Here is a 22,441-nt window from a genome sequence, read left to right as displayed (position 1 = left end):
ATCATTATGGCATACATTCCTGTTTCTTCACTAAATCAATTTCAGTTATATAAGGCCTTGCAGTAATACTGAACAAGCTTACAGTTATCAACATTTTCTGGATTTTTTCAGTGAATGAGAGGTATGTAACTTGTCACAGAACACAAGAACAAATGAAACTTGCTGCTGAAGTCCAGTACAACGCCAAAACTAAGTTTATCACTCAAGAACAGTTCAGTTCAGTCATCCATCAAAAGAGTTTACTAATGCTCAATTATTAACTGACATTGATTTGTCAGTCTACTCAGGCTTTAGCAGAGCTCAGTACTCTGATACTAAATACTGAATACAAAATGTATTTTTGCCTAAATACAGATGCTTAATTTCTGTAATCTGAATGCGAATTCCCAGTACTTGTATCCCATTACATCCCAACTCTGATTTGTCATCTGATTTGTCATTTTTCATTAAAAGTAAATGACTGAAATATACAGAGTAAAAAGTTGATGGATTGTACAAATTGAACAGCAAGCGGTTATTTTGGTGAGCACCTTCACATGGTGTATTTTCTGTCTTTAGTACTATAAACTCTCGGATAAACAGGGCTCTGTTCTACAGAAACCAGGATGTAAACCAGATGGAGTGAACCTGTGTGGGGCAGTAATAGAGTGGACTTCAGAAAAATCAAGCCGGAAAAATGTATTTCAGGTAAGAAAACTTTCTATCAACTTTAAAAAAGGTTGCAAGCTCAATCACTGGTGATGCCACAGCCATCCGTGGTGGAGAGTGAGCCCAAGAAAACTGGCCTCACTCACCCAATGAGTGGGTAGGATGCCTGATGAAACAGAATTAGCAGTTAGCATTGTCCTCCAAGCATGTTGACCTGTCCAATGATGTTGCATTAATGGCAGTGGTGGCACTTCACATGTTTCGGACGAAGATTCTGTTGACCTTCATCCTCCCAGCCTGGCCTTATTGTGTGATAGCTTGGGCAGAACTGGCATTGACTGGCTTCGAGAGAAACTTGCAATTACAGTTCTCATCAATGGCATGATGTCCTTGTTCAACTGCTTTCCACCTTCTTAAACCTCTTTTCTATTTACAACGAACTGATTATTGACTTGGACATATGGTTCTAACAGTTTACTGAATCCTGACTGCATTTGAATGTTAAAAAAGTTCTTCATTTTGAGTCAAGCCCAAAATAAAATGATACACTGATTGTTTTGGCCTGCACAGAATCCAGATGTAAACTCTATAGAGAATATTTGGTCTCACTTTAAATGCAAACTCTGCAATGTTTTTTAGCTGTTTGAAGCCATCAGTGCTGAGTATAAAAATACTGACTTGTCTTTGTGTAAAAGCTTGTCTGCAAATTTATGCACAGAAGTTTAAAGAAATCAAAGAGAAAAGCTTTCCTGGATTAAATGACTTTATCTATGTGTAAAGGCTTAGCATTTTGCCATTTATCTAATTTACAAACAAAGAACTTTACAGAACAATCCAAGCAAAGGTTCTTTGGTTTCTTCTAACATGCCTAGAAATTACTTACTAAAATACTCTACTCTGCCTAGAAAATACCTAGTAAAATATTCCACTATGCCTAGAAAATACTCAAATATTCTACTATGCCCTAAAGTACTTACTAAAATACTTTACTCTGCCTAGAAAATACCTACTAAAATACTCTACTATGCCTATAAAATACTTACAAAAATATTCTACTATGCCTAGAAAATGTTTACTAAAATACTTTATTCTGCCCAGAAAATACCTATTAAAATATTCTACTCTACCTAGAAAATACCTACTAAAATATCCTGCTCTGTCTAGAAAATACTTCCTAACATTCTACTCTGCCTAAAAAAATACTAACTAAAATATTGTACTATGCCTAGAAAACACTTACTAAAATCTTCTACTGTGCCGAGAAAATACCTACTAAAATGTTCTACTCTGCCTACAAAACACTTAATAACAAATTCTACTCTGCCTAGAAAATACTTAAATATTTAAAAAGTGGAGGAAAATCCAAGCAAAACTGGCCACTTCCAATATCTCCACCTATTTTTAGCCTGATCCTTCCAGGTTTTGTGCAATCTTTGCTTAAAAACATGTGCATGAGGGAGCGAAATGCAACCTGCATTGTGCCCTGCACATTTAGCTTTGTGCACCAGTTTCCTACAAAACGTGGGCAGAACGCAATCCAATTTGCAGCCTAAAGTGGAACAAAATACTTAGTCAGGCCTGAGGTATATTTAAATAGTCTACTGTCAAGTGTTAGGTCAGTTCCTATGGCTGCGGTGATTCCATTTAGCCCAAGCAGCTCAAAGATTTCATACAAGGAGCTTTTTGAGAGATGTATAAACTACTAAGCTTTCTGCTTTATTCCAGAAGAAGGTGTTCACTGAAACGTTCATAGGATATAAAAATCAGATCTGATGTTCTGAGCCTGAATTAATTGTGTCACCGTGAATCTCAGGCAGTAGGTGGTCTGCTATATCATCTTTTTTCCACTCTCGAAGTCTTCAGTTGTGCTACAGAATGACCTGGGACAGACTCAGAACAATGCCTCGGAGCATTTAAGGAACATCTAAAGCGAGATAATCTTTTGACTGGTGCTTAAAGAACATCAACTGTTTATCAATACATTGATAGCCGAGCTGGAGCTCATAATGAACGGGAAGGAAGATGAAAAGAAGATACCCAATCTCATCATGCGCTTATGATGTCTTCTCACCGCCATGCGTCCAGCATTGCGCCCAGAAATCTTTCTCTCCAAGGGAGATTAACAAGGCATTAAAGCGTAATCTTAAATAATCCCAAACTTGGTATACAGGGGGGGAAAAAGTGCTTGTAATGATGGTACCAAGCCATTTCGTGGTCTTGACAACACTGTCAATCAACTTTGGCTAGGATTAGAAATTGTGTGGAGAACTTGTTAATTCGACTGTGGCGTAGTTAGATCTCCAGTCCATGATGCATTCAGCATAAGACTCGCAGATCTAACCAGCTTAGAGGAAAACAAAAGAGTCCTGTCAGATCAAGGATAGCCGCATTCCTTTTTTCATAGACGTTTTGATCACTGTTTTAAGCATCCCGACTCGCATTCCTTTCATCATTTTAGATATTCCACTTGCAGGGACTGGCAGAGATTTTTATTTTCCATGTTATTTCACGGATTAGCCTGATAGCATTTCTCGTTTAGGCCTTATAAGCCTTGAGGCTCAACATTAGGCTTGATGATTTTGGCGTTTTTGCAAATTATATGTCAAAAGAAAACTGAAATTTGAAATGGTCAAAAGGCAGCAACATGGAGAGGAGGGGCAGCATACCGTAGATCATAACTGGGAATGTGATTCCGGACTCAAGTATCAGCTAATGCCAGTCGTTTGTTAAAGCCAACAGTTCCCAGTGTTCAACCAGTAGGACTTCCACCACAACTGCTTTTCACAATCCAACTCATACATTCAGAGAGGATGAATCTGAGGTCGTGAACCAGTGAACCATATTCAGGTATCACTTTCAAAGCCTCATCGCAGCCCAACCTGTTTTCCCACACACGCATCGGTAACACTAGAACTTCAGGGAACGGCACACTTTTCCTGCAGGAAGGCATCTCCTACCACTGAAACAACACACCAGAGGGTACTGATGTCACCACCCCCACATTTACGCAGATCGTTTAACTCACCATTTCGAGGCACAACATTTGATTTGGATGACAGGAATGCTGAAAGATCATTCTTGACTGCCATTCGATTAGGCCGTACAGGGGTCTCATTTGAAAATAAACTGCCTCCAAATCCTTAGGACTGCCTACTGCGTCCCAGGCATGGTGTGGACTAAAATAACACACTCTGATCCACCAAAACACACCTTCCTCTGAAAAAGGTGCATCCTGAAAACAATACACACTGGCAACCTATCCGTTCACCAGTGGAACCAACAACTTCAGCAACAGAAATCTGATCCCGGTGGAATGCAGGAACAAAAGACTTCGCTCTTTTGTTTTTCACATCACAAACTACGTCATCCTCTCTGAAATCATGTTAAAATAACAATGTTGATATATCCCAGTCCAAAAAACAAGCAGAACATTGGAGATGGAAATAAAAGGCTTGCTTAATACATGAGTCCAATCAGTGTTAATCTCGCCCTTGAAACTACTGAGGGAATGCGTCAGTACTACAATAACATTTAATTGGCCAAAAATGCACTCACTGCCAATATTGAAATGAATTTAAACTTACTCATGATGAAAACATGTATATATGTAAATAACATTCTAGACAAAAATGACAATATCACTACTTTTTCTGGTTTATTAGATGGAACATATAACCCAAACAGATATAACTGATGTCAAAATAGTCTCCATTGAGAACGGCAGGTTTAATGAATCGCTTTAAAGATAACAACCTGCGACACTGACACAAGCTCTTTGAAGGGGAAGAAAAAAGCAATATACATGGCCATATCTTCCACAGCAACATGCAAACATTTATAAAATTCCCATTTTTGCAGACTAAATTAGCTAACATTAGAGCGCCATTCGTTAGATTAGGTAACATGGGTGCATTTCTAATATTTCAAATGTTCTAAACTATTAGAAATAAAGGTACTTATACAGGTACATTTCTTGTTCATCAAGGTACAAACAATGTAAATGTTCCCTCAAAGGTACAGCAGTGGTTTTAAGGTCCAACTATGAACCTTAAATCATTTTTTCCAGGTGAAAAGTTCATATTTGTACCTTTTCATAACTGAATGATTTAAAATAGAACAATAAAATAAAAAGCCTGGAGGTGAGACGGGGTGTGTGGGGTCAGTACAGCTTAGAAAATATTTCAGTGGATTATGGTCCAGTTATGTTCCCTGACTAAAGGTACTAAGATGTACCCTTCAGGGAACCACCCCAGTGACACGAGGGGTCCTGGCCCAGTGACAGTTTACTACCTTTATTTCTGAGGTGGAGAAGAAAAAGTGTCCAGCAAGGTTTGCGGTTTAACAGTGTAAATGAATGTGGACTCTTTGGCAAGCAAGAGGTCACTGATGCCTTTCTTATTTGCATTTTAACTGCTTATTAATGGTGTTTAAGGTGTTAAAGAGCCAATGAGCAAATTACTACTAATAAACAAATTTTAAATCATTGATAAACACTTCATGGGGGAGTCTTTCTGTGCAGTGATACCAAAACTGCACCATTTTAGCCAGAGCAAAATAAACTTCAAACCCTAAAATCATACCCTATATGCACAAAAGTACTGGGACACCTACACATTACATGTACAGGACTTTTTATGTTATCCCATCCTAATCCACAGGCGCTAATATGGAGTTGGTTCCCCTTTTGCAGCTACAACAGCTTTGTGGCCAACCTGTTGTTGCTCCTTGGTGCTTCCATGTCACAATAGTAGCACTTACAGTTGACAGGGGCAGATCTAGCAGGACAGAAACTTCACAGACATGTGGCAGAGGTGGCATCACTGAGCTCATCAGTATGACACTTTCTACTGCCAATGTTTGTCTATTTAGACTGCTTAATTTTACCTAGCTGTTAGCAATGCGTGTGGTTGAATTACCTGAAAACAATAATTAGGAGGTGTGTCCCAATACTTTGGACCATATAGTGTGAATTTAATAAATAGGATAAAATGTAAACTATACTTTCATCAAAATATGCAAACTACAACATTGACCCCTTCAATGACCAGGTTTGTTACACACTTCTATAACCTAAGAACAGCTCAGCTGGTTTGCATTGGAGTCCCTGTAGTTACTGAATAATAAGCCTTAGTATGTAATAAATCTGAGATTTTAAGGGGGTAAACAGAACACTTTGTAAAATAAATGTCAAATGTGGTTCTTTGTCATTACGCTAATTATTATGAATGTGATACAGGATCATAAAATTGATTCATTGAATTTATTCAATGTTTATTTCTTAGTATAGCACATTTCATATTAGCTGCAAACCAGCAGGATATTACAAAGAGGACTCCAACGCCAAATACCAATACAATTAACTTCCATTTAACAAAGCTGAAGTATTTCCTAGGGGGATGTTAGTTCTGGTGAAAAATACACCACTTCACAAGTACCTTCACACTTGTGATATGGGCGCTGACATCAGTAAGAAAGATGAATATAAGTGATATGAAGCATATTGCAGCAGTGGATGTGGCACCTCAGAGGCTGTCAAAGTATCTGAGGATCTTCAGCCAGGCCCTGTCAGCTCATCTCGCTCTCACCCCGCCTTTCGGCCACGCGTACGGCTTCGCGGTGCCTGGTCGGAGGTCTGGGCTCCTCTGCCTGATAGGATCGCTAAACTGTGCAGCCTGGTGAGGATACTTTAGAGAATTGAGCTAATGAAATGATGCGTTGTCGTAAGTAATTATGAAGTGCTTTTCAGGTTGTCATTCATTATACCAATCGTACACAGCCTTAATGGCGACTGTCAAGTCAGTGGGAGATCCAGCCCTGCTGAGCTAACACACTGAGGGCCAGACTGATATATGTTAGAGGGCACAACACAAACCGTGAACTGATGCAACCACATGAGCTCTTGAGTCCTTGGGATGCAGAAATAGTGGAAACCTTCAACCATGCAAGTTGAATAAATAGTTATTGGTGTTATTTATTTGAAACAACCAACCAATCAATCAATCAATCAATCTATCTATCTATCTATCTATCTATCTATCTATCTATCTATCTATCTATCTATCTATCTATCTATCTATCTATCTATCTTTATTTAAACTTGTAGTACATTTACAATGACTCCCATTTACAATGTAGCTGAGACTATACAGAAAACAGAGGTTGAAGAAATTAGATAAATGAGAAAAAAATGTCAAATGCTTTGATTAAAACATAAAAGCATAATAATAATAATAATAATAATAGTAGTAGTAGCAGTAGAAGTAATAATAGTAGTAGTAGTAATACTAGTAAAGTTTAAGAGGAAAACCCCAGTCAAATCAAAATAAACCAATAAAATTGCAAAAATAACAAAAAATAATAAATAACAAATCATATGGGAATGAAATGACAGAAGCATCAATAACAATGTAAAGAAATCAATGGGAAATGTAAAAGAACTGAGCAATAACTAAAAAGTAGTGATAATAAAATAAATGAAAAGAACATTAAATTTACAACAATCACTAAACACACTTAAATCTTGTTGAAAGTTAAGTGGTTATCAAATAAAACAGTTGCAGGCTGAATGGAGGTGGTTAGAGACTAAAAATCTAATTTTTGGTATCGCTTCCTATGAATCTTGTATTCATAATGCCTTATAAACACACTTATAAAGCATTATATGGCATACATAACACCTTATAATGACTAACATAAGCTAATATATTTGCTTGAAAGTAGATAAAGTTACATGCATAACACTTCCTAAAATATGTCTGCATAACGTTATAATGTCAGGTTTCACTATAAGTTCTTTCATAAGAACATTGTAAGCATGACTGTTGTAATGCTTTATAACAACTGTGTACAGCTTTTACACATAAAAAGTAAGTAAGCAGATTAACTTGAAATCTGAGTTCACAAAGGTAAAACAAATTATTCTCATGTTAATATTACAAGTATTAGTGTTTACAATGTTCTTATTAACAGATATTATAATGCATTGAGGAGCTGACTGATTATTAAGGCATACACTCCTGCTTTATAAAGTGCTGTGCATGTATCGTAACTACTCAAGAGCAATAATACAAGCTTAAGCCTGTTACTATAAGGCATTACATATGCCATATAGCATCTTATAAGTGCATTATTAATGCAGGATGCACAGGAGGTGTTTCATATTTTCTTTATAATTCAGTGGATGAGATGTAAACAAAGTCATGCAGAGTTATTTGCGTGGTTTCAAAGGGTGCCATTCAAGGAAAACCTGACGACTGATGTCTTTACAGCTGTGGTGATAGGAACCAGACGTCGCATTGACTACAACACAAACCACTCATGTTTCTGCAAGGGAGCTTTAGAAGGCATTAAACTCTAGATGTCTGGTACCCATCACCACCACTGTAAAGAAATCAGAGCAATAGGTTTTTCTAGAATCAAGCATTTCAGATCAGACTACTCTGAATGACCTTTATAGCTTCTCAATTAGTAAGTTATGCAGAAATTTTGAAAACTGAGTGGGATTCCACTTTAATACACCTGGGCCCAAGATGTCGTTTGCATCACTTTACAGTGTTGAATGCTGTATGGTGACATTTAAATTACCAACAGTGTTTACATTGTTTTTTAAAAAGCCAATATCAGAGAGACCAGCATGTAAAGTGACCATCGCCAGTGTTCGTCCAGATACACAGCAGACTGCAAGGATTTTAACGCACAGCGATAATCTGGTGGTAACAGAATGCAATTCATCAGAGTAGTGTAATAATATGGATTATTACCAGCCACGATAAAGCCAGAGGAACTCTGCCAGCATATAAAGTAGTTTACACGACATATGACCAAATTAGCTGACCTGAGGCAAATTCTTTACAATCACCGTTTGTTTGTGGCTCTGCAGAAAGGCTTACATCTCGGCGACTGTGTGGTCTGAAAAATATCCAAATCACATGATCCATTATTTCTACTGAGCCTCCTGAATCAGTACAATATTACAGCGGTCAGGCACACAACTGGCCCGGTCCCTTCATCTCCTAAGATTACTTCATGTGTGAATGGCAGGAAAAGGGTATTTACGATGCCAGATCTTGGTGGGCAAAGCTGCTTATGCAGTATTGGGTATTAATTGTAGACTTTAAAAGAAAAAAAGAATATACTGTACGTTCAGTGATAATCAGAGGATGAACAGAAGGATTTGAGACTCAAACAACAGATTACAATAGAGATTACAACTATGAAGTGACTGCTGTGCGTTAAAACCCTTCCGGTCTGCTGTGTATCTGGATGGACAGTGAAGGTGAGGGTCACATTGTGCTGGCCTCTAAACACTACTGTTACTTTAAATGCATACAGCGTATATATATATATATATATATATATATATATATATATATATATATGGTGTGGTGTTGGTGAGTTAGTGTGTGTTGCGCTGGTGCAAGTGGATCAGACAGAGAGTTCTTAAACACCTCAGTGTCACTGGTGGACTGAGAATAGTCCATCAACCAAAAATATTCTGCGTCCTGTGACCACTGATGAAGGACTAGAGGATGACCAACACAAACTGTGCAGCAGCAGATGAGCTGCCGTCTCTGACTTTACATCCACAAGGTGGACCAACAAGGCAGGAGTGTCTAATAGAGTGGACAGTGAGCGGACACAGTGTATAAGAACTCCAGCAGCGCTGCTACACATCCTTTCAGACCCCTAGCGCTGAGTTGTCTTCTCACAGAGGATTTTCTCAGATCTGAAACAGCTTGGTTTTCTCCTCTCTCTCAAAGATGAAAGCTTTAAGTGCTGTTTACCTGATAGGGACAGTTTTGGTGGCCTACCAGATGTTGCAGGTGGTTGTTAGGAGTCTCATCTCAACAAAGTTTCAAAAATCGAGGTTGATCTCTGACTCTTGCGCAGTCCTGCGTGCATCCAGGATCATTAGGATGTTTAACTCCAACGTGGAACATCACGCAATGCACTAGCAATCATCTTAAACAAGAGTAGACCAAAACAACACTTGCAATGCTGCTCTTCCCTTTACCCTCTTTCTGTTTTTTTTCCTGTCATAGCAGCGATAGCCTCCTGCACCAGAGCCATCCCTAGATCTGGGGGAAATTGGAGATAATTAACCCCACAATCTAAAGTGCTTCAAAGTTGAGCTGTGTCCGTATGTAGCTCTCAAATTAATGTTTAATTTAACAGAAAAACACAAATGCTAAGTTACAAATGGCATTCTGCTCTTTGTTCTGCTTCGCCTAATTAAACATTAATGAACAGTCCAAATGCGAGCCCGGATATTCAAATTACTCCTCGTTAAACAGTAGGATAAAAAGCGTTGCACTTTTATGTTATGCTGCTTTTCATTTCCTCACACAAAACATGGAACTTTGCGATAGTTACAGTTTTGCTTTGCAGTCACGTTGCTGTTATAGTGAGCATTGCAAAGCCACTGCAGTGAACCTTTTCACATTCTCCTTTAAACTCAAGAGGGAAAATGTTACTGCAGATGAACCAAATATCCATTAAAGAAAAATGAATGGAAAGTTTAGCATTTCATCTCTTAAAGAATGAGTTTGCGGGGCTCCTGAGTGGCGCAACCGTATATGTCTTGGCCCCATCATCAGGAGATCGTGAGTTTGATCCCTGGTGATGCTACAGCCGTCTGTAGGTGGGAGTCCAAGAGAGCACAACTGGCCTCGCTCTCTGGGTGGGTAGGATGGCCCCCAATCTCCCCCCAGCACTCAGTGCAATGCTAGTCAGCGTAGGCGTCTGTTAGCTGACATAACAGATCTGGCGGTTGGCGCTTTCCTCCGAGCGCGTTCGGCGAATTTTTGAGCTGCCTGCATATTTCATTCGATTCATAATCACAGGTTTCCGATTCAATTCAAAAGCACTTGTTTGTAAATTAAAAGCATTTCGAATCGACTCACCAAACAAAGATTCATCAATTTGATTCAGTGATTTTGGCTTCTTTTCATTTCTCAATTGGTCAAGGTTCATATAAGCTCTTCTGCCTGTTTGAATAATCATTGTTACATACCCTTGTCGACTTTCCCTCTGGGGGGGAATCCCTGACACAATCTCCTGACACCATCTCAAGGGCTGTTCTTTCGTTTTACCAGTTTTCGTCAAGTTTGGTTAGATGAGCCTTTTTAGGGTCAATAGGCCAAGCGTTAATGTCAGCAGCAGATCCTGCCCAAACGTTATTTCAATCTGATCTTTCAAATTTTACATAAATGCAAGGTGGAGCTGTTTATCGGCAATATCAGTAAAATACAGTACTGTGCAAAAGTTAGAGACTAAAAGTTGTGTAATAAAATAGTCCAGACCTCAACGTTACTGAATAGGAGACCTGAATCGTGAGAAGCAGAAAATGCTAAAGCAACTTCTAAGACCAAACTTTGAAGGTGTGCCTGCAGATTTCTTTGGAAAAACTGAAAGTGAGAGTGGACACACTAAATACTGAAACATCTGATTTTATGTTTAGTTGTTGATACTCCTGTGTAGTTTTCAGTTTCTTTCTGATTTATTTTAATAAAAAAATAGTGAAAGGAAAACGAAAGGCCATTTTAAACCAAAGCAACATCAAATCAAAGTCTTTTCAAAAAGTAGTTTGGCACTAGCTAGTTAGCCAAGTGAAGCAACGAGAACATTAGAAACACTACTGGAATGTAGCCCTTGTATATACAAGCAATACGTATGACTTCATAAAGCCTAGCTTGACTGAGACCTATAAGAGTTATTGATCTACTCATGGTGCTCTGGAAGCTGAATTTGATTACCAAACACTTCTAACCAATAGAAACCTGGTAAAACCTGAAACCCATTAAATGTTTAAGCTCAACAAGCTCAAAGCCGTTGGCCCATTTCTTTTGAAATTGCAAATGTCCAGTGACAGCCACAAGGACTTCACTTCCATTGCCGAGCCTTAACAAGGGCCAAAACATAAAAAATATGGCAGATTGCAAAAAAGCTTTGGGGATTGAGATTACTGCCCGTAGGATAAAGCTGAATGCAGCTGTGTACATTTGTAAGAGATTAACGTCACTTTAAAACCTATTGGCTCCTTTTGTGTGAAGCAACGGCTTAATTTTTCTAGTTCTCAGATAATCTGCCTGATATCACCGAAAGAAAATGCCATGCTTTGATGTTTAAAGAACTCATTTCTCCTTTAAACTCAAGAGGAGAAGAAATGTACTGCAGATGAACCAACTATAGCATTTCATTTTGTTGGTTTCACAGGTCTCAGAGGAAGCCTGTGTTAGCCTTCACCCTCCTATCGCTGGTAATATTGTGTGATTGAAGTCCTCTTTAGCAGGTGGAATTGAAATTGACTAAATTGGGGAGAAAATTGGGTAAATATATATATATTTACCCAATTTTCTCCCCAATCTATATATAAAAGTACGAGTTTGCACAGAAATGCTAACATTGCAGGTGTGTGGATTTTTGAGCTGCCTGCAATTTCATTCGATTCATAATCGCAGGTTTTCGATTCAATTCAAAAGCAACTGTTCGTAAATTAAAAGTGATTCAAACTGACTCACCAGACAGAGATTCATCAGTTTGATTCAGAGAATCAAAACTGGTCAACAAGAAAAAGGGCCTGTAATTTGAATAGCACTGAGTAGCAACGCTTACAGTGTTGATATTGTGGCACCACCTCCTCTGTTGCTCTGCATATGTGGAGGGGCGGAGGGGGGGCACCGTTTAGCTGTCCAGGTAGGTCAGCTGTTTTATTGGGTGAGTTCAGTAGCATGTGCATCATTTATGTTTCCAAATAAAGAGCTTTGTTTGGGTTCACTGAGCTTCTCTTCCTTCATTCTTCATTGAAGTGAGTGACTGGCAGTTGTGCAGCACTGCTTAGCCAAGCAGCCAACTCCACTACCTTCTATTTGTATCAGCATTTTGTTGTTATTAGTTGAGAAAAAACAACCACGTATGTAGCGAGAGCTTGTCAGATGAAGTGAAACCGAAAAACCAGCTGTTATTTAGCTCATGTATCGCCAGTGCCTGGACAGTGGGTTGCAAATCTCCCGCTCTGCGTTCTGTCCATCATTTAACGCACAGCCTCAAGTAGCTTAATGATTTTATAAAAACAGCGATCAACAAAATATGATAAAATACACAATTTTTCAAGAAATGATTTATTAATATTTGACGAAGGAAGGTAGTTCCTTTAGAGTAAGGTATTGATGACAAGGCTAATTTCCACTGACGCCTCAATGCGATTTCTGGGTATTATTTAGAACCAAGCTAGCAGCACCAATCTTCCCCCTACTGGGGTGAATTTCACCCAGCTCCCTGCTCCCTACATAGTGCACTACATAGGAATTTAGATACTGAATCTTGGATTTGGGCGGCACGGTGGCGTGGTGGGTAGCGCTGTCGCCTCACAGCGAGGACGGCCGGGCGACCGGGGTCTTCTCTGTGTGGAGTTTGCATGTTCTCCCCGTGTCTGCGTGGGTTTCCTCCGGGTTCTCCGGTTTCCTCCCACAGTCCAAAGACATGCAGTCAGGCCAATTGGACATGCTAAATTGCCCCTAGGTGTGAGTGTGTGAGTGACTGTCTGTGTCTGTCTGTCTGCCCTGCGATGGACTGGCGACCCATCCAGGGTGTATCCTGCCTTCCGCCCGAAGACTGCTGGGATAGGCTCCAGCACCCCCCCGCGACCCTGACGGAGAAGCGGCTTGGAAAATGGATGGATGGATGAATCTTGGATTTCATACTACCTCTGACTGAAACACGAACATTGGAAGCATTCTTTCTCCTTTTTTATTTCTGTTTTACAGTGAATCATAGTCTAAGTACTTTAATTCAAACTTGGGATATTAATAATTAAGTTGTTTAGCATGTTTACTATCTTTTAGCCTGTTATCTAGCTACTCAGCCTAGTTCTAGTTAAGAAAATAAGTTGTCAGCCTCTCAGTTTAAAACAAAAACAGGCTCTTACCTCATCAGTACGGTAGTGACAAGCTACCAGCTGGCACTGGCTCCATCAAGTTCGGTAGACGTGGCCACACGGGCAGCTACACGCAAAGGCTCATGGTAGATGCACGTCCACCTAAAAGGGACATTTTATATTGATTAATGGTAGTTTTTGTAGGTTTATGTAGATATGTGTATGTGTTACTTGCGTTGCTCTGTGTCAGGGAGTGGGCTAACGTGTGGTTTTGTGTGTGAGGGTAAAGCCTGTGGCTAATCGTGACCTCCCCCACAGTTTCAGTCCTCTGTATGTGCCTTTCTGTGAGAGTGTTTAATAAAGAGCACTTCTCACAGTGAGGGCTTGCCTTCCCCTGTTTTGTAGTCTATCTCAGGGATGTCAAACTCAACAACTAAAAGGGCCATATTAAAGATTTTCAAGAAATCAATAGGGCAGAGAAGAACACCTACCTTTATTATTTTGAATAAACATTTTGCTATGACCCTAACTGGCCATTGTTTATTCAAACAAAACTGCAAGAACAAAATATAAGCTATCTATCTAAGCTATTTCCTTGACCTACATCTTTTTGACATGGTATAACCACTTTCCCATAGATTGTTAGTGGAGGAGGGTCAGAGGGTGCATTACGTTGCAGTGCATGCTGGGGATTGTAGTGCAGAGCATTGTGAAATGGGCTATTTTAATAGAGAATTAAATTAGTTTTGCAGGCCTCAATAAGATTGTGCCACAGGCCTGCCATGGCCTGCAGGGTCTACGCTGATGCTACAGTATGCTCGGTGGTCCACGTGAGCAGCATTACAGTCAAAGATTATTCCATTAATAGCACAAGGCCGTTTTGTGATGTGGTGCGGTGATAAAGAGTTCAGTTGTTGTGAGGTTGTGATAGGGGCACTTATCAAGTATCACAGAGTATTTTCTATTATTAAACTAGTATATATATTTTTTTTTTATGATTTGCGCAGTTGCAACAGAAGGAATTATGATCCATGCATTGGAAAAAGAAATGAATATTTACACTACTACAATGTTGCATGAAAACTAATGTCAATGACTTTGTTTTCATTCATTAAGAGCAACTGTGATTTTTTTTTTTTTGGTTTCTTACATAACATAGCCTGCAAATGTTTTGTTGATTTTCTAAGTAAAAATAAATTAACACAGTTTTGCAATTATTTATTTACTGAATTTAACATACTAGGGGAAAAAAAAACCCACAAAATCTGGCCCGTGCGAAAGTTTTGGCCCCTTTAATATTTCACATTTTATTCTTTCCAATATGTTAAACTGAACAGATAAATGCAAATTGTGCATTAAAATCAGCAAAAAAATAAATAAATGAATAAATCAACAAAAGCCACTTGACCATCAGTATAAGACTAAATGTAACACATTCAGAATTGCTTCAGAATTGCATCATACATGAAAAAATCTACCGTTTTCTTTTTTTTTCGCAATAACATTGAAATGTATATTGAAACACAGTTAAATGTTTATGGATTTGTTTAAGCATGTTTAAGTAATGCTGATATGCCATTGTATCCACTCCAAAAATGATATTTGGGCAAGTGAAACCCTCTTGAATATATGGAATGCACTTAACTTTATGAATGTATATTGATAAAGATTATCATAATATTATTCAACCTATGAACATCTTTTGTTGTTTATGTTAAGTCATCCTTGTGTTCTCTTGCAATAGAGACAATTATCTGCCCGACAATTTAAAAAAAGCATGCCTTGATATTATAACTCAAGCGTAAATGTCTAGAAATCAGTTGAAAAATCTTTCAAAATTCACACCGCAAGAAATATTACTTCCTACACTCAATATGTTTTCACTTTGACCGCAACATCTTTTTTTGCCGTGAAATCTCCAGCCAGGCATCCAAACAAGTCCGCAGTTGCACAAACTATTGCGCTTGTGTCCGCAGCCTCAAGGAAAGACAAAGCATCAGAACAAACATGCTCGCTCAGATGTTCTACATGCGAGAACAGAGGGATCGCAAACCCATTCTGACAGGTTTTGTGCCCCGAACCATTCCCTTTATATACTCACTACCCCCAAAGAGACTGCTCCACTCCCCCCACTGCCATCCTCTCTCAAAGTCAGAGAAGCCTCTTTCAAACGGGCAAGAAACTTTGGACGTCTATGCAGAGTGACTAGAAAAACAAGAAGAAGAAGAAGACGAGAACTTCATACCGCCTGGTATTTTTAGACACTAGCCATGTTAAAATGATTCTGGTTCGCACAAAAAAGTGCCATGTTCAATAGCTACCATCAGACTTTCCCAGCGGTACTTGACAACACTGACCTTAGCGGCGATGCTTGGTGAGAATTTGCACTTATGCCGTGTGACGGTGCCATGTGCACTTACGTCACTCCACGAAAACAAGTGCAGCGTTTAGTCAGGTATCATGCTAAGTGTGATTTCCCCCCAGATAGGCTATTCATTTCTCTCATGCACTTCTTGGTTATGCATCTGTTTCTTCGCTTTATTTACCATGACGTCATGGTGCAGATGAAGTGATATGTTAGAAACACGTCCGCATGCAGCCAGAAAGTATTACTGTCTGGCTTAACGAACGTCTCTAGAACTGAAACTTTGGAAAGACACTGCAAACCACAGCAGCATGTAATACTTCGGTGATATACTGCAGGATGCACTTCTTTAGCTACGTAAGCATTAATTCAACACCCGCTCTAAACTGTCCACAGATAACAACCAGGTCCGGCGACGAGTTCCTCCTGCAGTCAGATGACTACGCCACAATCAGCAAATGGCATGACGCCATCAAAAGAGCAGTGGACAGATCGGTGAGTCATTTCATTACAGAAACGGCTGGAATTTGACTCTATGTGTCTGCATCAGATTGCATCTTCATTACAGGCCATTATACATGTACAAATCATCTTGCTTTATATTCCATTACCAAATGAGTAAGTGAGCCCAAATGAAACTTGGAGTAAGGTTGTTAACGTTTGGGCGGACACTGAATCATTTCAACTCATGATTCACTGCCTTCATTTGAATTGAAAGCGATTTTTGTTACCTAATGAAATTGTTTTAGGTTTCCACTTAAACTAGTTGAGACAGTCCACTGTGTAGCAGAACACTAGGGGAAGCCTTTTAAGACAACAGAGGTTGTGCTCAATGTGTCCTAAACCCCATAGACGAATCTGTGTACTATTAATGAAGAGTTGAATGTGGTTCAAGTGGGTTAAGAGACGTTTTAGGGATGGATTTGCTGAAAAGATTTGGGTGACTATTGACATCTAGTGTTAGCAAAATAAGCATCTCCAGTTCTGAACTAAAGAGGCAAAAGTTTTGCACCATTTGTGTCTTGGCTGATCAGCTACAGCTGAGCTAAGTGGAAAATTAGATTTTTCACCAAACTATTCTTTTGTACGAAGCCCTGCCGGTGCCATCCCGTATAAATAAAAATAATACATGGCCACGACTTAGCATGGCGTGGGAATGACATAATTAAGTCTTGGCCATGGCTTAGTAAGGCATAGGGACGAGATCCTAATGCGTGGCCACGACTTAGTAAGGTGTACTTACGAGATCCATCCAGTCTTGACCACAGTGCAATAAGGCAATATCTTATTCCCACACCTTTATAAGCTGTGGCCACGACTCAATTATCTACGCCTTACTTAGTCAATTTATTTACAAATTTTGACATAATTATGTCTTGGCCATGACTTAGTAAGAGATAGGAACGGCATCCTAATGTGTGGCCATGGCTGAGTAAGGTGTGGGAATGACATAATTAAGTCTTGGCCACGACGTAGTAAGGTGTAGGTGCAACCAGTCTTAACCACAGCTTAATAAGGCAAGAACTCGTTCCCACGCCTTACTAACACTATCACTAAGTTGTTTATTTACACATTATTTTTATTTATACCAGATGTCGCCAAGGGAAAATAATTGGCAATTATAACGCTGCTTTAGCTACTCATGCTCTATAAAGGTGTATAAATCAAGGAAATGGCATCTTACTGTGTGAGTTGGATGCATGTGAGAAGTATTCGTTCAATTTTTTGGCATGTAAAATCAATTTTTGGCCAGTGCCAACAATTGAAATGTTATTTTCTCTTTTATATAATATTAATATCTCTATTATTTTCAGGTGTCTCACATTACCATTGTTCAAACACTTTACTTGGCAACCACACATGCGTTTTCGGCCTGTTTTGGAGGACCCTATTTATTTTTTCCTTCAATAACGTTGGTGGAATATATTTCTATGGAAAGGTATTTCCATATGAGAGTGTATGATTTACAAAACCATAAGCAAACTGGATATTTTCTTCACTGGTGAGCAAGCAAGTCAATATCTATAAAAGATATTTTATAATTATGTTTCTACTCTGTTTACATGCTATTGCTTTAGTGTGGCAGTTAATATGATACACTTCATTGCTCGCTAGCAGCTCCACCAGAGAGCCTACATTGTCCTTAGTGACAAATGACACCTATTTGAATCAGCCTTTATAAATGTTTATGTAAGTCTATGAAAGTTGCTGTGAAGGACATATGTAGGTGTCATGTAGCCTTAATAATACTGCCCTACAGTAAAGTGTTAATGGACAAGTTTACAAGTCTACATGTTAAGCCGGCTTAGAAATTCTCCTCATGGGACATTCTCCTCATCAGAACAATGGTGTATATGTGATGCAGTGATTTTGATTTCAAGTCTTGAGAACAATCTGACCGAAATGTTGCCATGCAAAAATAAGCATGGGGTGGAGTTCAGTGAGAGTTCTATTTTATTTTCAGATGAAACAGTTCCCCCCACACAGATCCTAATCTCAATGCGAAAGCACAGCAAAACTGGTCGGAGCTGAGCATAAAAGGCCAAAACTCCACCAACAAAAGGAGGCTGAGTGAATTTGTGAGTGAGGGGGTGAACTACACTGATGAGTAATTGATGAGCGATCACACTTGCTTTTATTTCAACAGTCTAGTGGAGATGCAAGGTCTGGAGGAGGGAAAGCCACCATAGTGAGGTCCAACAGTACAGAGTGCCTGAGCAGACAAGCCTCTGACTCAACGAAAATCAAGGCCAAAGAGTCGAAGCCTGAGAACAGACGTTCTATCAGTGAGTGATGAGCACAACACAAAGAGGAAATGCGCAAATCACACAAATATCAAGAGTTGGAACACAGGCGTCAATATTTTTGCTGCATTCCAGCTGGGGCCTGAATGACGTATCAGCTGGCCTTCAAAATCAAAGTTCCACAGATTTATCTGTATTCGTGAAAGCTTTTTGAAGGTTATTGTCAAAGCTTAGGATGATACTGTATATGAAAAATAGTTAACAGAAACGACAAAGAAAGCTGAGTTCAATTTTCAGTCCCACTTCATATTAATTGTCTCTAATAACTGTGTGGTTACATGTGAACAACAAATGCAACAACAATGTAACTACTAATGATTTAGTCACTGTTATAGATGGATTACAGAAGGACACCTTATGTGTATCAACGTCAGTTTTTTCTCATGTAATTATACAAATGTATTATTACACTATCCCTACATAACAACTACACAGGAGCTGGCCGCTTATTTTAAAGTGTAACTTTAACTCTACACGACTGGAACATTCCTGTGTAGAAGATAAACGTGTGTAATAACATGAGGCAAAACTGAAGTTTATACACATGTAATTACATAGGCAGTACTTCTGTAATTCATCCATAACATTGACTAAATCATCAGTAGTTACAGTTTTGTTGCATATGTTATTCATGTGTACCTACACAGTTATTAGAGACACTTAATATAAAGTAAATATTGTCTTTATAGGCCTATAAGTTTGTTGACACGTGCTCATCCAACATTTCTTCTGAAATGAAGGGTATTAAGAGAGTTTATCGTCCTTTGCTTCAGGAACACCCTCTACTTTTCTGAGAAGGCTTCCTATTAGGTGATGGAACATTTGCATTCAGCCACAAGAGCCTTAGTGAGGCCAGATACTGATGATGGATGATCAGTCCAACATGTCGGTGGGGGCGGCGGCGGTTATATCTAGCAGGGCTTGGTGATCTTACGCACATGTGCAGTTGCTACAGGTTATTGGTCAATGCTTTTCTAGATTAAACAAACTGTATATATATATATATATATTCAAACATACTTGCCAGCATTTGGTCCACCTTAAAATAGCTGAATTCACTAATTAGAGGGATTGTTTACACACTTTTGGTGTATATTATTTAAGACATTTCAACTGTTTAAGACTGAGAAAAACTAAGAACTGAATCATATTTGGGTAACACTTTATTTGAAGGCTACCTACATAAGGGCTTCATGACGCATTCATAAGCGCTGAATAATGCGTTTATGAAGCACTAATTGAGCATTTATTAAGTGCTTATGTCAGTTCTCGCAACCTGACATAAGATGTTCTATGAAATAAATGACATTATACTGACATAATATGAATAAACCTTGAACATATTTACAGCACTAAACATATTTACAACACTATACATAACTATTTATGTCAGCATTCTCAAGATGACATTGTATTAATATCAGGTGAAATATGCCTGGAAACCACCCCCTCTTCCCTCCATGGCATAGATAAGATGATTGATGCAATTATGTATAGTGTTTTAAATGTTTAGTGCTGTAAATATGTTCAACGTTTATTCATATTATGTCAGTACAATGTCATTTATTTCATAAAACATCTTATGTCATCTTATGAACCGACATAAGCACTTAATAAATGTTCAAGTAGTGCTTCATAAACACATTATTCAGTGCTTATGAGTGTGTTATGAAGCCCTTATGTAGGTAGCCTTCAAATAAAGTGTTACCCATATTTGAAAGTTTATCATACATTGTGAGAATCGTACCAGTCAGTAAAACGCTGTTTAACTAAAACTGGTACAGTCTGTTTCATTTTCGTCTGTTAAACTATGTCAAATTGTATCTGCTGATATTGTCGGAGAGAATTTTTAGCTTCTTAAAACTGCTATTAGTATCAGTGACAAAATTGCTGAATATCTATATTCAGAATTCTGATCCTGAACCAAGAAGTCCATTTCGGCTGCACATTATGAGCTACATAAAGACTTGACCTGGAACCTCTAATGCATCTACATGTAATATCACGTATTACATCTCGTTCCCAACAGTTACAACGATTCCATCTAGCACCAATTTAAGAAACGAGAACCTCATTGCAGAATATAGAAGATAAAGTGCACCCAGTTTCAACCAGGACTAGGGCTTGATATCATTAAATATTCTCAATACCGATACCAATACCGATTCCTTGATTTCGATACCTTCTTATAAACCAAAAATGAGTGTGGCTGGACCCAGAAATGAGTATGAGGTGCTGCAAATGAGTGTGTTTTCTTACTGTTTCAGATTGCAGAAGGTAGTTTTAGACAAATAGATAACAGTCAAGATGCTCAAACAAGCATATCAGCTCACAGATACTAAAAGCCAGTGCACACTGGATGTGTTGTGGAGCACAGGATTGCATAGCATCATGTAGCAGAGTGCTGCTCTACCACAACAGAGTATGTTGCAGTGAGAGTGGCGGTAAATGTCAAGTTCATGTTCATTTTTAGGCTCGACTCACGCAGATTTGATACAATAAAACTTTTAAAAGTATATTTCATCACACTGCGCATCAGACCACCATCTCTTCACAACCTGGCTGCTTTTGAGCTGAAAGGTCCAAGGTGGAAAAAGACTAGGCTAGTAGTGTTAGCTGAGGTAACTCACCATTAGCAAGTGTCTGTTTGACTGATTTTATTGTGTAAATCTGAAGCCACGTCATCTATTATGGCTTTCTGTGGACTCAATATGGTGCTAATTTGACATATTAAGGCATATTGTGACCCACTGGGAAATGAACCAGTGCATGGAGCCTTACCTTGCATATGTATCGAGTCAGTTTCGAATGGTTCATTCAATCGCAGCATGTCTGCTTATGTATTGAAATTGGATATTTAATGACAGAATTTTTCAAAAAAATCTGTAATATCGAAGTAATCCGGTACTATAAAGATACAGAAAGTTTTATAGCCCAGGCTTAATCAAGCTCTAAATTGCATTTTCATTACAAGTTATATTTTCCATATATTTTCTTAATGGAACCACAGGATCCTAAAATCTGTCCCAAGATTATTACAACGTTGGGATGCTTTTCAAAGTTTGTGTTGCTGGCATGCTGTCCATTGATATTAAGCAACAAAAGTCATTGAAGTCATTTAAAAGACTAACAAGCCGAGTCAGTGTTATGAAATGAGGATTTTGTAAGATCTGAAATGGCTCTATTCATTTTGTCAGACATTTTCACGATAAAACAGAAATAACTGAGATTTGCCATTAAGTTAGATAAGGTTTTGAAGATGACTACTGAAAAACTTGGCGTCCTTTCTTTCCTGTGGTCTGCACAGTGTTCAAGCTAAACTACAGTGCCTCAGACAGCGCAGATAAGAACGGCGTGAAGAACAGGCTGAAGAAGTTCATTTCCAGACGGCCCTCCATGAAAACATTACAGGAGAAGGGCCTCATTAAAGGTAATGCTGCACTGTCTAGAAACCTGGGACAATGGACCACATTCAATGACCTTATAATATACATAATACCATTTTTCAGTTTTTGACATCATTTGAAAATGCCTGTTGCTCTTTCCATTGTGTGAAAATTTCATGATGAACAGACCAATAGAAACATCCCAGAATGTCTGGTTCCATTGGTTTTTTCCTTCTTCTGTAAAGTTACCATTTTGGAAATACGAGGTTTCACAAAGAAAGAAACTGTCTAAGTGGGTTTTAAGAAGAAATTTCTCCTTAAGAATGGTTGATGAATGAGGCCTAATGACCAGAGCATAGACGGT

At 38.7% G+C, this 22,441-nt stretch overlaps 1 protein-coding gene across 2 annotated transcripts in view; it reads left to right on the top strand.

Annotated features, from left to right (window-relative positions):
* Positions 1-22,441, top strand: part of arhgap15 (Rho GTPase activating protein 15) — a 72,110-nt gene that overhangs the window by 21,334 nt on the left and 28,335 nt on the right. For both annotated transcript variants that reach the window (XM_017715518.2, XM_017715517.2), the window contains 4 exons: positions 598-687; positions 16,284-16,382; positions 18,535-18,673; positions 21,999-22,121. In XM_017715518.2, coding sequence (XP_017571007.1) covers positions 598-687; positions 16,284-16,382; positions 18,535-18,673; positions 21,999-22,121 — 451 coding nt within the window. The remainder of the gene's footprint in view (positions 1-597; positions 688-16,283; positions 16,383-18,534; positions 18,674-21,998; positions 22,122-22,441) is intronic.

This window comes from Pygocentrus nattereri, chromosome 6, assembly GCF_015220715.1.
Source record: "Pygocentrus nattereri isolate fPygNat1 chromosome 6, fPygNat1.pri, whole genome shotgun sequence".
In the NCBI taxonomy this organism is placed as follows: domain Eukaryota; kingdom Metazoa; phylum Chordata; class Actinopteri; order Characiformes; family Serrasalmidae; genus Pygocentrus; species Pygocentrus nattereri.
Note: the sequence above shows the minus strand (reverse complement) of the source record. Positions and strands in the feature narration are given on the sequence as shown.